Below are 17,335 nucleotides of genomic sequence, written 5' to 3'. Positions count from 1 at the left end.
ACTTTAGAAATTATGATTATATATATTCTAGATATTCCAGAAATGTTAAAAACTTGTGTTTAATATAAATATGGAATAAATTCTAAACGATTAGTATGAATCAAACTAATCGTTTCGTTTGATTAAAACCCCTTCCCGGGCTGAATATATGAATGAGACGGAAAGATGCGAGAAGGGCGAACGAAAAATGGTAGAACAAACTTACACAACATTCAGGTATAATTTATTGTTTAATTCAAATAAGCACGAAATAAACGGTCATCAAGTCGAAAATCCTCATTTTTATTGCCCAGACTCCACAGCAATAATATTACGAAATTGAGAGATCAATGTATTATTGAATAAAATAATAAATATATTTAAGAATGATATCTTTTGTTTTATTTTTGCTAATAATGTTCGTCGAAACATGCAATTTAACATAAAATATACCATATATATTTCTTTTATTACATGTTTCGCGTTTCTACAATACTATCAAACTATAATATAATTATAACCTATTCGTTTCCATTTTGAATATCAGGCTGGCCAAACTAAGGAGAAAGCAAGATTTTTTGTGTAGATTGGTGAGATATTCCTGACCAAGTAATTTTACATAGTTTCTATGAAGTGTACACTGTTATCCTTTGTATATATATTTTTGTTTACTACTGCCATTCTCAATATTATAAATTTTTAATTATTAGAAATCTAAATTCCTGTAACTTCAGAAGTGTTCAGTTTGATTGTCACAATTGGACAAATATTTCTTAATATACTTAATATTAGCAAATCGGCGTATTTAAAGAACACTATTGTCGGATACATTTCTTTCTTTAATATGATTTGACCTTCTCAAGGTGACCGATACGCAGCTGTTCAGTCAGTACTTCACATTTGTTAGTATTGTTTGTGCACGGTCCGGTCTTGTTCTGTTTGACTATTATTTAGGCAAAATGAGCGTACAAACGGATTCTGATAAACGTAAACAAATTTCGGTTAGAGGTATTGTTGCTGTAGAAAATGTAGCGGAAGTAAAGAAGGCTTTTAATCGGCATGTACATTACACGCTGGTGAAAGATAGAAATGTTGCGACTCCGAGAGATTATTATTTTGCATTGGCTCACACAGTCAGGGATCACCTTGTTTCCCGGTGGATTCGTACTCAACAATACTATTATGAAAAGGATCCAAAGGTAATTGATTTTATAAACGTTTACTTTTAAACAGAATAACACATGAAATAAACTTTCTGTTTACATTTACTCAACAACTATTTACTCTTTAAATTTATATTTTAATAAATTATTAAGTAAATAAACCATTATTAATCCCAGTATATAAGGTATTGAAGGGTTTTCTTTACTGTTATAATTGTAATGAATATAACATTTGTTTTGCATGTTGTTTAAAAGGTTTATTTCATTTTAAAGTGGCTTACCATCATATCATGGATAAAAATAAATATTAAAAGTAAATTATTATTATGACTATTCCTTTTTTTAGTTTTTTCATATAACTTGATGTTAAACAAGCTGACAGTCCACAAGATGAAAAATGGGAACTATCCCCTATAGACATAAACAGTAACATGGATATAACAGAGTTTACTATGTTGCCCGTGATATCCTTCATATCTTGTCATACCTGAGCACTATTATCTACTTTTGAAAAATGAAATAATTGCTCTTTTTTTAATTTATAAAATTGTCATTGTTCAATGGGGTCAACTATAAATAGACAACATCTAATTTCATTCTGTAATATAAGAATATTATTATAACATATAAACACATTTTTGAAATAGTATTTGGTAGGACATTTATCTTATCAGATAGATATTTTATGAATTAACCATTGTTAATCTTCTAAATAAAGTGTTTATCTGATTAATATAATTCATAAAAGTTACAATGTTAATTTTTTTTTCATTATATACATAACCATTTAGCATCTTTATTGTTTAAATTATATTCAATGAGTGATACTGTACAAATTAAATATATCTACCTAAATTTTAAAATAAACACACTACTATAAAAGTTCCTAATATTTGTTCTATACTTATTTTATTGCATTTTCATTTATATATTTTTAAATTAAATTATGTTATATAAAGCATTAAAACAAGATAAACTAAAACATTAGTAAAAAAGGAAGATGAGCAATCTCTTTTTTTTTCATCAATGACAATGAATCTCATTAGTAGAAAATGTAATTGTAAAACTGTGCTGGATTGAATGTCATCGAGTCTCACTCAATAATAATCAAAATAAATTTCAGTCTGTTAAATATGTTCTTCTAATTCCATATTAAGTAGAGATTTAAGATTATCTGGTGGTTAAGAATTAAACTGACTATAGACACAGATCTGTAGGTATATATTAGTAAAATACAGTAATACTCATAACATCTTGATTATAAATAAAACTAATTCTGTTAATTTACCACAATATAATTAATTGGTATATGTTTTTTAATAATGCTAAAAATTATGTAGCATTAAAACAAATTCTAAGTTCAATTTATTCTTATAAATGCATTTCTATTCTGACCTGGTTATGATACCAAGCACATTATCAGTATTTGGTCCTTGACAATGCTACTTGCTATTGTAGAACAATCACTCAGACACCTCTTGTCTGTCAAGGTCAAATAGGTCAATAGAAACTTCAACAAAAATAGGAATAAATAAATTCCTTATGGGGTCTATTCAAAGGCGCTATTTTAAAATCATATCTCTAAAATTATAATTGAATTTATTCAAAAATATTATCTTACAGAATTTTAATATCTAAATTATACATAGTTTTGACTTATATCAATTAATCATATAGTATATACTGGTTGGAGTAATAAGGATTTTTTGTAATCCTGATCTTGTAATGGAATTGTAACTTTAAAGATAGAGAAATATAGTGAAATTTTCAAAAGAATATTATGTGTAATAAAATTGTAATCCTTTTTTGGCAGCGTGTTTATTATCTTTCCTTGGAGTATTACATGGGGCGTTCGCTCCAGAACACCATGATTAACCTTGGCATCCAAGGTACTGTTGATGAAGCACTGTACCAATTGGGTTTAGATATTGAAGAACTAGAAGAATTGGAAGAAGATGCCGGTCTTGGTAATGGAGGACTTGGCAGACTTGCAGCCTGCTTTCTTGACTCAATGGCCACTCTTGGATTAGCTGCTTATGGTTATGGTATGTTATTTTTTATTGTATATTAAATATCATTTTATTTTACTTAAAAATATTTTTGTTGGTTGTACCATTGTACAATTGTATCATAGTTGTCATACATGGATCATATGGTTATATAAATATCTAATTATATTTAACACAAATAAATGTGATTTTGATATGAAAGTGATATTATGCTTTTTTAGTTTTAGTTTAGTTAGGAAATATTTAAGTCAAATGTTTACTTATTGAATTTCAGGAAAAAAAAAACATTTATCTTTAAACCACATTTCTTTAGGTGTAGACAGAGATAAGTAATATTATTCAATTATTTGAAGATAATTTGTACCTAGCAAAAATAGTTGACATTACTCGCTGCAATGCCTCAATTAGTTTATATTGCATAATTACGTCATCGAACCTTGTACTTAAAAATGAAACGGTTTCTAATTTGTATCCTTTATCACCGCATTTAGCAATTTTTGCGTCGAGCACAGTTTCGAGTAGATCTATAGAAAACTGTTGGGGTTCTCCCTGTAGAAACTATTTGAAAACCAGTTCGATCTGCTGACGCAATTGTATCCTTTATCACCGTCTCCAACTGGATTCGAGTAGATCTATAGAAAACTGTTGGGGTTCTCCCTGTAGGCATTTGAAACATTCCACACAGATCCATGTGTTCCTATATTCAACAGAAATAACCTTTTTCTTGTCTGATGGAAACAGGCAAGAGATATGAAAATACACTGGCACTGGCAATACGCCAATTAAATGAATAGGTTTTTATTTTTGGTTTGAATTTTAAGAAACAATGTTTTTATGATGTTGAAATTAAACAAGATAGTCTTAAGTCAAATATATATAGTCTTGTTTAATTTTGTGTATTTGTTATACATGTTGCCAACTTATTTAAAAATGTTCTGTGGTTGACTTGTTGTCATAGGTGTAGCTTTATAAGGATGGGATGAATATCCATCAATACATTTTTACATCAGATTCTTAGATTTAATTGAAAGGAGTTCGAGTATGTCTTTAATTTATACTAAATTATATGTTATGTATCATAAGTACCTATACTAGATCCATGGTAAGATAAATGAAAAAAAAAAAAACCGATGTATTATATTTTTTTTACTAGGCATACGCTACGAATATGGTATCTTCGCGCAGAAAATAGAAAACGGAGAGCAACAGGAAGAGCCAGATGACTGGTTGCGCTATGGCAACCCGTGGGAGAAGGCTCGTCCCGAGTACATGTTGCCTGTTAACTTCTACGGTCGCGTTGTTGACACACCGGAGGGGAAGAAATGGATCGACACCCAGGTTTGTCTTACGGCCTTTTCACGCATGTTTTTTGTTATGCGACTTAGAATGGAAATCGAAGCTGACGGCCCACCTGATGGAAAGTGGTAACCGTCGCCTATACACATGAGCAATACCATGAACATAACAGAGTATATTGTTTCGCCCATGAAACCCCCCATGCGTTGACATTCCTGAGGACTCGTGTATTATTCCTCTATACTCTGTAAATTCACTGCTGTATCCCACCCTTCAAACCGAAACACAACCATGCAAACACAACTTTTTCACGGTAAAAACACGAATGGAATAAAGGTATCCAAGCAAACGACTTTTGTACAAAATCTCCCTCAATTTGTGTTTTTAGATATATGCGTGATTTTTCATAAATAAGGATTTTTGTAATATATTCGTAAAAATTCTAATAATCCATATTCATAGTATGTTCATTATCTCTTCTTCGTTATTATCATCATATTACATGTAATTATTTCGAAGGGGAAAAGCAAGATCACTATTAGTAGCTAAAAAAAAGTTTGATAGGTGTTGCCATATACACATACAAACATTTTACGACTCGGTACTAGTGACCCGCGGCTATGCCTATGTCAATTCGGACAACAAGTCTTCTATGTGCTCATCTAATATACTCATAATAAACACAAATGTTTATTGAGATTAGCAGGTCTCCTCTTGAATCTAATATTAATATTAATCTAAACTATTGCCAATTACAATTTTATACTGCACTCATGAAAAAACAGTTAGAAATTAAGTTATAATTGGGATTGCTTTACAATAATTTGCTTTGGAAAGTTACACAAATATGCATCTATCAGAACAATATGGAACCATTACGTTGCTAGTACTGCAATTCAAGAGTGCGAAACGTCTTAATTTGAATATCGATTTATTGGAATGTATTGCAAGAGTAATACCCACTGTTCAGTCATTTAAACTTGATTAAATAAAAATGTCAACAGTTATCACATTTAGTATAAGTTTTAGTATTCGTATGTACAGTATTAAGGAGTAAGAAATCACTAGCCTTGGACATATTACACAACCTACCCTAATGGGAGACAGGCGTGTCAGATATGTATGTATGTATGTATATTACACGTCGCTATCTAGTCCTAAGCTAAGCGGACCTTGTACTAGGATACTAGGATAAACAATTTAATAGACAAGTCATAAACTGCTAGATTTTATATACTATATTAGAAACAATGAAATCAGACTAATACAAACATATTTATGAATATAATACAAATAATGTTCTTATTTTTCGGGTATCGATCACCAAAATCGTAAAGAACTTTAAACACCTTTAAAGTCATTATGTGCTGTGCCCAATTCTTATTATGAATTAGTAGAAACAGAGATTTTTAAATAAGTACATCATTTAACGATAGTCCTTGTCTCATACTTATAACGTTAAGTACTTGGCAACAATATAAGACACCTATAACATTGAACATTGCAGCGACACACAAGATTCATATTGTCCATGAGTCATGCATCCCAGTGTATAACCTACTATATACGTTATAATCATATCGATCACCATTCTACCATTCAACAGAAAAGTGATAGACGAACTGTTATCAGCTACGTCATTTCTCATTTTAATTACAAATTATTATTTAGGATTTGACACAATCACACCAATTATCCAAATAATAAACATGTGTGAGGTCAGACCACAGCTAATTTAAGAAAGGTCGTTCCAAGCTTGTCGTAACCCGTGGCACGCGGGCACGCGGGTACCATACCCCAGAGGTCATAACTCTGCCGTAAATCTTTTAATTCTTAGATCTACCCTTTTGAAAATTACTCTTTTGTATGAACAGTTAAAGCTTTTTTAGGTCTAGGGATTGTTAGTAACGAAGACCAGCAGCCTCATTAATATACTCGGATATTTATTCTATTCACCTAAAAACTATCCTGTTTCATTCCTGGTAAAGTCGTTACAAAGGGCCTCGTAACGTCTTCGCCCATCTATTTATAATTAATACCCAATTAATGTAAACATTAAACAGGTCCAAATTTATGTAAGTAAATATTTAAAATAATTTACTCTATTTGGAAATACTCCAACGGTGTGATCACCTAGATCAGTAATGACTACCGACTAGTTACGGTCCACTTCCTGTACCTGACTACTGGGCATGCTGGTCTAATCATATCTCTTCTTTTACGCAAAATAACGTCATTATACCTATCTATTTTTGTATACTTATTGAATAAACAAAATTATAGACAGTAATGGCAGTAATTTATAAAAAGTTAGGAGAATTTTATCCCAAAGGTTAAAAAATTTATAGTTAAGGTCGTCGTAAGGGTTATAAACTAATGAATGTTCAGATAACAGTGGTCTATCGTAAACTCGATTAAAATAAAATTTCGGACAATATAGTGCAAGTAGAAAACAATTTTAGATACTAATTTGTTTTTATTATTTTAAAACCAACAGGACCTACATTAAATGACGTCACTAGAATCGTGTTCTTACATATATTATCACTTAAGTTAGGACTTAGAGTTATAATACATAAGTCACTGAAACGTCTTGGGAATCTATTTAAAGGGAAAACATTGCAATAGTCGATGGCGATAATGTCTGCATATGGATTTCATGCCGTAACTATATTTGGACTATGGTCAATGCCAGGCACACCTTTAATGAACTAGCATAGCATTTTATTAATCCTGTTTAGTTCCATAATGTTGGCTACCTATGAGTGTACGTGACATTAATTAATACAAATCCACTAATTGTATGAATGGGAAATCTAATGATTATTATTGTCTGCATGTATACTTTTGTCCCGTCTGTGTTTTTACCATGAAGCACGTGTTATTTGCTTGTGTTTCGGTTTGAAGGGAATATGCCAGTGAAATTACAGGGTACGAAGGTTTAATACCGTAGTATTCAGGAATGGCAATACATGAAGAATGCCATAAGCATCATAGTGTATTCTGTGGTGTTCATGATGCTGTTCATGTATATAGGCGATGATTACCACTTTCCATCTTGTTTGCTTGATTTCTAAGAATCTTAAAAAAAAAGATAAAATTTTCTGATAAAATATACTCAATCGTATGTAAACGGCTAAACGGAATTGAATAAAATTTGACATAAAGGTGGACTGTATGGTAATTTTTAAACATTTTTATATCGCAGATGTGTCCAAGTATCATAAAATGGATATAATTTTTTTAGATAATTGATACTCAATCATATGTAGACGGCTTAACGGATTTAAGTAAAATTTGGCTCACAGGTGGACTGTATTCTAATTGACAAACATTTTTATATCGCAGATGCGATCCCGTAGAATAATTTATAATCACAGCTGATAATTACAGTTCATTCAAAGATTTCCACTGGAAACTAAATTTATTAATTCTTATATAATACATACGCAGGTGGTATTCGCTATGCCGTATGACAGTCCAATTCCTGGTTATAACAACAATGTAGTCAATACGTTGCGTCTCTGGTCTGCCAAGAGTCCGATTGACTTCAACCTACGATTCTGTAAGTATTACTTTATGTTCATCGTTTTGTCTTAATAGAATCAAGTACTTTGTTATTTATTAAATTGAAAGAAAGAAATAGTGCAATCAGAGAAAAGTTCAAACATATAATCACGAGGATTTAAATTGATTTGAATGATGTGTTAGTTTGGTCATCAGGCAGGAATAGGTGAAAGTAGAATTACAAAACAGATATGTACAACGAACATGTATGAATGGCGATCAAATAAATAATGTATTGTAATAATGAACGAAATTCTGAGAATGTGGAGGAAGTGAAAGAGGTCTGTTTTAGCCGGATTATTTGTGTCTATTGTTTTTGTCTACCGCAGCAAAGGCAGACGTCATCTAACTAACAAATTTGCCTTCATTTCAGTTAACTCAGGTGACTATATTCAGGCTGTACTCGATCGTAACATCGCTGAAAATATTTCTAGAGTTCTTTATCCAAACGACAACTTCTTTGAGGGTAAGGAGTTGCGCCTTCGTCAAGAGTACTTCATGTGTGCTGCCACACTCCAAGACATTATCAGGAGGTACAAATCGTCCAAGTTCGGCAGCCGCGAAGCTGTCAGAAAAACATTCGAGAGTTTGCCAGACAAGGTGGCCATACAATTAAATGATACCCATCCTGCCTTAGCTATTCCTGAGCTTCTCAGGGTTCTTGTTGATATTGAAAAAGTGCCATACGAAAAAGCATGGCAATTAGTTGTTAAATGCTGCGCATACACTAATCACACTGTTTTACCCGAAGCTTTGGAGAGATGGCCTTGCTCCATGTTGGAGAATGTACTACCAAGGCATATGCAGCTGATCTATCATATTAACTTCCTCCATCTTCAGGAAGTGGAGAAGCGTTGGCCAGGCGATATGGATCGCTTGCGTCGTATGTCTTTGATTGAGGAAGAAGGAGAGAAACGTGTCAACATGGCCAATTTGTGTGTAGTCGGGTCTCACGCTGTCAACGGGGTCGCCGCCATACATTCTGACATCCTTAAGGCAACTGTTTTCCGCGATTTCTATGAGATGTGGCCAGAGAAATTCCAGAACAAGACCAACGGTATCACCCCACGACGTTGGTTACTGTTATGCAATCCTGGGCTTTCAGATTTAATTTGTGACAAAATTGGCGAAGATTGGACTGTGCATTTGGATAAGCTCCAAGGTTTAAAGCGATGGGCCAAGGACCCAACTTTTCAGCGAGCTGTTATGAAGGTTAAGCAAGAAAATAAGTTGAGACTTGCATCTTTAATTGAGAGGGATACAGGAGTGAAGATTAATCCTGCATCAATGTTCGATATTCAAGTGAAACGTATCCATGAGTACAAACGTCAGCTGTTAAATATTTTGCATGTCATAACGTTGTATAACAGGATCAAGCGCGACCCTTCTTCGGTGGTTACTCCTAGAACAGTTATGATTGGAGGAAAAGCTGCCCCAGGTTATTACGTCGCTAAGCAAATGATTGCCTTAGCTTGTGCAGTTGGCAATACCGTAAGTAGTATTGTATATTTTAGTGTTTATATATATATTTTTTTTTATAAAATATTTCTTTATATTTATCATTACTAATTTTTTATATTCAGATAAACAATGATCCTGATGTCGGCGATAAATTGAAATTAATATTCTTGGAGAATTATCGCGTCACTTTGGCCGAGCGAATCATGCCTGCTGCAGATCTCAGCGAACAGGTATATTATAAGGATAAATTAAAAATGAAACTTACAATTTAGAATTAATTTCAATGCAACTGATCGCCTTTAACCCTGTAACAACATAATTACAAACTACATTACAGGTAAACATTGTGTCTAGTAAATTTAAGTGCTTTAATTTTCTCTTTTGTACCGATTTCTCAATTTGAAGGACTGTGACAAAACACTTTAATGGTTTATAAAACGTTTTTGTTTTAATGAATCACAGTGTGTTTTATTTTCAAAAAATAAATATAGTATTTATAGACTGTTTTCTATACTTGGCATATTTTTTTTATTAAATTTACACATTTATAAATGAAATAGACAGAAATAGTTGTACCAGTATTATAAATATGAAAGTGTGTAAAGTTATTTAGATATGTTTATTATCTACTAAATCACGTTTAAACAATTAAACGTATGAAATTTGTTACACGGATATGTTATATCCAACTACATAACACAGAATACTTGGTAATATTGATTCACGTGGGTAAATATCTGGAGAAATTTAATAGATAATATGCAATAATAATAGAGGTAATCAATTAATACAAAAACGTGCATAAGTGTTCGTTAATTATATACTTATTGTTATTTTGATAAAAAATAAATGCCAAAGTCGTTTAATAATTGTGCCAGTACAAATAATATAAGTCTTAGTACTTAGTAATAAAACACTGTTAACAATAGATTTCAACGGCCGGCACCGAGGCGTCTGGCACCGGCAATATGAAGTTCATGCTGAATGGTGCTCTCACCATTGGCACCATGGACGGTGCCAACGTCGAAATGGCGGAAGAGGCTGGCGAGCAGAACATGTTCATCTTCGGCATGAGGGTCAATGACGTCGAGGAGTTACAGCGCCGCGGGTAACTTACTTTTAAATCTATATTTTTAATTTTCATGAGCTTGATCGAACTGGATTTAAACTCACACATCTGAGTTTTATCAATTCTTACTATAAATATTAGTATTAAAGTGAATTTGTTTGTATTTTGGCGACCTTTAGACGTATTTTTGGGACTATTCATTATAACATTTACTATACAAAATTATTAAATTTTATGTACAGAAATGTCTATATATGTGAAATGAAGAAAAACATCCTACTTTACATGTTTTATGAATGAGATATTTACTCTGATTATATCTTTGTTAGTTTCCTATATTTCATCGACACTGATATAAACAATTATGTTGTAAGTTTAAAATTTTGTTTATAGCCTACTTTTATCTTGGTCTATCAATATACCTCTGGCACGTAGACGAAGTCATGGGCTCACTCTAATTTAGTTTATATATAAAAAGCCACCGATATGTAATATTCTTTCATGTCATAAATAGGAACGTATTGGACCCAAATAGCAGAGAGGTGCATGTTGGAATATCGGATTGAGCTAAATTTTCATAAAACTAGCATAGGAATAAATCTAATACATTAAAAAAATCAGTAATTTAGTAATATTTTATAAAACAGTAGGTATATATCGCTATTTAAATAAGCTTCTCTGATAAGTAAAAAATTTGTACTAATTAAACTTGTTTAATCATAGTTACACCAGTTTAATGTACTATATTCCTGTAATAGAATTTAAATTAATGACGTTACTCGATTGTCAGGTTCGTCTAACTTTAATTAATTATTACACAATTCTATATTTACAGATTGTCACTTCTAAGTTTGCTACAAGACATCCATTTATAATGTAATGACTAAAGTTTCCCGCCGACTGCGCTTGTATTAAATTATAATGGACTTAAACGTGGCAATGTAGAAACACTACTTCTAAATATCAGAACCAATTGTATAATCGTACATAGAGTATGGTTTCTACTTTTCGACTTGACCACTCCAATATTAGCTCCTTTCACTTGACATTTTGCAATGTTTAGTACTCCGCATTTTTGATGATATCGTACTGACTGTTGGACTTACTAGACTTTCCTACAGTCTTTACATTGAAAAATGTCCTGAGGAATTGCATAGTCCAGTGTTATTATTATTATATACCATCTCTCATAATTACGTTACGAAAATGCATAAGCTCCCTTACCATAAAATAGAGATTGGACTTTTTATTCGTTTTCCATCTTAATAATAATAAAAAAAAAAAATATTTGCAATTTTTCACAATTATAACACTAATAAGATATCTAACTCGAAAAGTGCTCATTTTTAACAATGGGGTGTATGTATGTTATGGTACACACATTAGCATATCATTGATCTCTATCCTTTTTTATATTTTATCTCTACATTATATATGGTATATGAAATTGATTGACAGTATATTTTGGTCATGTAAACATTGTGGTCGAATGCACGATAAATAATTATCGTGTATATTATTAAACTTTTTATGATTACTCATCTCCATCCAAAGGTTGTTCGGAAGGATTCATTATTAGAAATAAGGCCAGCAATTATTTACTCTGTATGAATGCTGGCAATTGTTGTTTCTCTTTTAATATGATTTTTGGAGGAAATGATAACAAAACATTTGAAAATCTTTGTCTGGTCTTTTAATGGATGAAAATGGAATGGTAACCCCGTCTACATTATCGGTATTCACTAACCTAGGTACCAGTGAGAGATGATATGTGAGGCTGCAGTTATGTCAATTGGCTCACCATAATTTATTAAGAAATTAACCATGAACACTGCCCAATGGGAACCGCATAGAGGTTGACCTGATAGGGCATAGAGCTCGCAATGGGGCCCGCTAGACCACATTATTAACAATTTTCCTTTCCCCTGGTGTATGCAGATACAACGCCTACGAATACTACGAGCGTAATCCGGAACTACGGCAATGTATCGAGCAGATCCGCAGCGGGTTCTTCTCGCCGGGCGAGCCAAGCCGTTTTGCGCACATCGCTGATGTACTGTTGCATCACGACCGGTTCCTGCACCTGGCCGATTACGAGGCGTACATAGAGGCCCAGCAGAAGGTCTCCGACGTGTACCAGGTAATGGGTCCATCTTATTTATTTTTATACGGCTTGAAATTGCCACAAGCTGATATCCTTGATTTCTATCAAGGCTAGGATTATCACCATTGATAGCATATTCATAGATTTATGAAACGATAACTAAGTTATTGCCGTGTGGTCTCGGCATAGGTTACCCCCTTTTTTTCCTGTGGGTGTCGTTAGAGGCGACTAAGGGAAAATTAATGTTCGAGGGATAGACGGTAGCGTCCCTCTTAAAACATCACTAAAAGCCTAAATGCGAATGCCAACCCGCCTGCCAAGCGTGGCGACTGCTGGCAAATTTCCTGTTCAAAAGCATCATGAAAAGTAACACTGCAACAATTTCTCATAGTCCTGGACCCTTTGTGTTCGCGAACTTTGTCGGTTTTTCGGACAAACAATCGGTCGTGTTCATGGTAAATTGGCAGAAACAGAAGCACATGGAAGGTTCATAGGGAATACGCGATTTGGATGTGCGATGAGTCTACACTTATAGCGAACATGCAATTAAAAGCAGGATGTAACATTTCATGTTATATTACACCAATCTGTTAGTAACAATTCTAAACATTTTTTCGATTTTTAATTTATACTACTAATGTTTAATATTAGCAAACTTTCTATTGTCGGATCAGTTATTCTTTTATTTATATTTTATATTGACATTCTGATGTTAATATTTTACTAAAATAGGTGTTATCTATTAGAAGTCCATATCACTGGTTATATGACTAGAATTATTTATTTATTTACAGCTAACAAGCAAAGTTTTAGAACTTTTGATAATAATGATAATGGTCAATCTTCAAGTGTTGGCAGTCGCACACAGAGTAATGGATAATGGAATTAAACAAAATAATTCTAATCATATAACCAATTATGATGTCAACTTCTCTAGATCTCTAATATTGACGTTGCTACGTCCTTGGTGCTCTAAGAAATCTTTCTTGGGAATAATATTATTTTTCTCAAACATGCTTGAAAATGTGAGCATTATTTTGACAATTTTCTTAGAGATAAATCAAAATTGCCGTACTGGCCAGATACATGCGGGCAGCGGATGGCAAAAGTTGTATAAAAATCCATATCTGTCTTGTTTTGCGGCCAGATAAATTACTATGTAAACTCATATCTGTTCTATAATTTAGAAATGGAATGACCTTTTACTTCGAAACATGGCTACCAAGGAGGTAACTAATACAAGGTTTTATTTAAATTTCGAACTGGCTTGCAAATAGAAAGCTGTTTATTTAAAAAAAAAAAAAAACAAAGGAACATTATGGCGCGTGAAAAATTATTATTGTTCGTTATTCGTCATTGAACTTAGAAAGTAAAATTGTGTTTTTGATTTCCGCGCATTGTTTGAGAAAAGTACTATACAAGCCTTGGCCACAACTAGACGTTGATGGACTTACGTATGTGTGCCTCGGCTTCGCCTCAGCCCACATTTGCACGTCCGTCCATCAATGCCTCAGTTGCTGGTCGCTGCAGTAATGTACTATAAATTACCTACTTCCAAAATACACGCATGCATGCCTTTTGTGGACAGATGTTGGTTTTATATAAAAATCTGTAATTAACATATTTTTTTTTATAATTGTAATTTTTTTATTTCTGTACTTAGGCTCAGTCTATTCAGCTTTGTCTTTTAAAGTAATGTGGATGTAAACAAAACTGATAATAAATATCTTTTCTAGGACCAAGCGAAATGGGCGGAAATGGTTATCGAAAATATCGCGTCTTCAGGCAAGTTCTCGTCAGACCGTACAATTGCTGAGTACGCACGCCAGATCTGGGGTGTCGAGCCCACGTGGGAAAAACTGCCTGCACCGCATGAGACAGCTTAAATGTTAAGGGACGTTTGAAATGACACGTTTCATCATTGGTTGAGGATTTTTTTCTTTATATTAACTTGGTTTTCACTCTTTCCAATTATGTTATTATACAATGTCTAATTTTGTGTTAGAATATAAATGTATTTGTGACATCTAATTACTTTGAATTGTATCACCAGATAACTATGAAGACTTTGTTTTTTATTTTAAAATAATAATGATGCTTGTTATGGTTCTATTATGGAAATAAAGAGGCTCATATAGCAAAAAATTTGCACTAATCATGCGTAATTAATAAGTTTCTATCAAGATTATCTATTTTTTCATTGAGTGTAAAGACAACAACTAAGACAATTTTGTTATTTTTCGCTGAAATTGAAATGCATTGAAAACAATAAGATTCTAGTCGTGTAGTTATTTATATTCAGTTCTAATCTCATAATTTACAGTTACTATACATACTTTTGTTTATTTAATGCGTGGTAAAACAAGTGCCAAGTATTAGAAGGCAAGTAAATGTGTATCTATTTGCAAATCTGCATTGTAGTTCCTGACATGTGATATATAAATTTGACTGTCTTTGTGAGACAGATCATGAAATTTTAACCATTAAGTTTAAGTATTAAAATTTGTTAACGGATCAAACTACAACGGTAATTGGATCGGTTAATTGATTATTTGGGATGATACACTTACTTTATACATTATTAGATGCATAATATTACATTCAATTTCTAAAATTATTACAATTAAAAGACAAATTTTGTCTAATCATAACATTTTAATATAACATTAACACGTTGACTGCCAACTACGAGATAACTCGTAGATTGCGTTCTGGGACTCCAACTTCATAATCAAGAAATAAATTTGTCTTTTTATGCTTTTTGGTGATAACAATGCACTAGAATTAGACTTTTTATTAATATAATGTGATTAAATCAAACTGTTATTTTTAAGCCAAATTACTGAAAATTGCCATGGCAACGTGTTAATGTAATCTTAATATGAAATTGTGCTGTATAATTTTATAACTCTAGATTGTTATTGTAGTCTATAGTATACATTACGAATTAGAATGGAAAATTAATTAATTGTGCAGGCTTGTAAGAGTGCAGTGCATTACAATCAAGAAGTGGTGGTTCAATCAATTTTTATCACCATTTATGCAACTGGAAAATGAATTCAATTTAGGTAAGTTGTTGCAGCTAAAATGAATAGATAGTGAATATAGCTATTTGGATAGATTAAGGCCAACTATTTTGTTGTAATTTAACTAGAATACTCACATAAGTAAATAAAAAATTATATAGTATATTTATTTTTATACATTCAGTGACTTTGTCAGTACCTTTGCTTTAAAGAATTGCTGGCATTGTCCTTAAACCACGTTCTAAGTATAAATAAATAAATTTCCATTAAAATTAAAATATATAAATGTTGTTTAACAGTTTGAATTTATAATAAATGCATATTTATTTACAATTTCTATTTAAGTCACAATGAGAGTGGTCCATTAACATTATTGTAAGTCATAAACTCTTTTTGAAAAAATATATATTCCGTAGAATTCTAATTTGTTTTATCGTTTTAATAAATATTGTGAATTATTTATAGTTAGTTATAGTTTTATATATATTACTTGTAATATTTGTTTAAGAGCGTCCGTAACAAAATGTAGCAACTTTAAATGTATCTGCCGATTTCCAATTAAATATTTGTATTTTTATAATAATTTGTACTTGTAAGTTAAAGCTTTCACTAAATTAATTGCCCATGACATTACCACTAAAAATCTAGCTCTATACGAGTATATTACTTCTACTATATACTATACTACTTCTTCGTCTTTTTCGACATCAAAATACATTATTTTATTTTTATATGTTCTCTGATAGCTTCTTATTGCTTGATTATCATTTTAATTCGCTGTCAAAGCACTATGTAATCAAAAATGTTGAAAATCATTGAATTGTTTCTGAAAACTGCATAGCTCTGATGTTGCCACACTTCAATAAGCTTGTTATGAATGCTCTTAAATATTTTTTAAAGCGTTAAAAATTAAAAATATATTGCGAAATCGTTTTAATGTGCCATTTTAGTGCCTATAAATAATTTGTATTAATTTATATCTGGTCTCGTAGTATTTTTATATTGTTCCTATCGAAACAGATAGTCACATATGACTGATCATTTTATGAGATTATAATGTTTAGTAGCTTAAGTTACAATAAAAACTGTATCAGAAATAATATTATTGTAATTTATGGACAACGAAGAAATTAAACTAAATTCGATTTTTAATTATAATCTGCTTTTTTTTAGTTTAATTAATTAGTAATGAAACTATTTGTAGATTTTGCTTATCAATTGATCATTTTTAGGAATAGTTCATCAAGTTTTAATCTATAACAGAATTTTTTTTTTACCATTAACATACTGTTTTGTAATATCTATATTCGATTTATTAAAAGTTAAATTGAATCTAATAACATTTTATTAAAATATTATTTTTCTACTACCTATAATATGAAATGCTATCTTAAAATTAGTTACTGTATTACTTAATAAATTTTATCAAAATCAATAACTGGTTTTATATTTTATGCACAAATATATGCTCCTAATATTTCAACATTGAGCATGCATTATTTTTATGCATTAATATTATTAATTTGGTATTCTAAATTAGTTGATTCGTTTTATCAATAAACCTTGTTCTATACAAGTTTGTATAGAACAGGGTTTAGGTGTATAGCGACCGATTAAACCATGGGTGTAATGTAAATAGATATATCAAACAAAATTTTCTT

At 31.6% G+C, this 17,335-nt stretch overlaps 1 protein-coding gene across 1 annotated transcript; it reads left to right on the top strand.

Annotated features, from left to right (window-relative positions):
• Positions 1 to 625: 625 nt before the first annotated feature.
• On the top strand, positions 626 to 16,826 carry LOC113512284 (glycogen phosphorylase). Its single transcript, XM_026896069.3, has 9 exons — positions 626 to 1,178; positions 2,956 to 3,187; positions 4,305 to 4,489; positions 7,901 to 8,012; positions 8,388 to 9,505; positions 9,598 to 9,705; positions 10,405 to 10,583; positions 12,483 to 12,684; positions 14,385 to 16,826. The coding sequence occupies exons 1-9, from the start codon at positions 939 to 941 to the stop codon at positions 14,532 to 14,534; spliced, it is 2,526 nt and encodes an 841-aa protein (XP_026751870.1). The 5' UTR covers positions 626 to 938; the 3' UTR covers positions 14,535 to 16,826.
• Positions 16,827 to 17,335: the final 509 nt, after the last annotated feature.

Source organism: Galleria mellonella, unplaced genomic scaffold (genome assembly GCF_026898425.1).
Source record: "Galleria mellonella isolate WM207_F2 unplaced genomic scaffold, CSIRO_AGI_GalMel_v1 utg64, whole genome shotgun sequence".
NCBI classification, from domain to species: Eukaryota; Metazoa; Arthropoda; class Insecta; order Lepidoptera; family Pyralidae; genus Galleria; species Galleria mellonella.
Note: the sequence above shows the minus strand (reverse complement) of the source record. Positions and strands in the feature narration are given on the sequence as shown.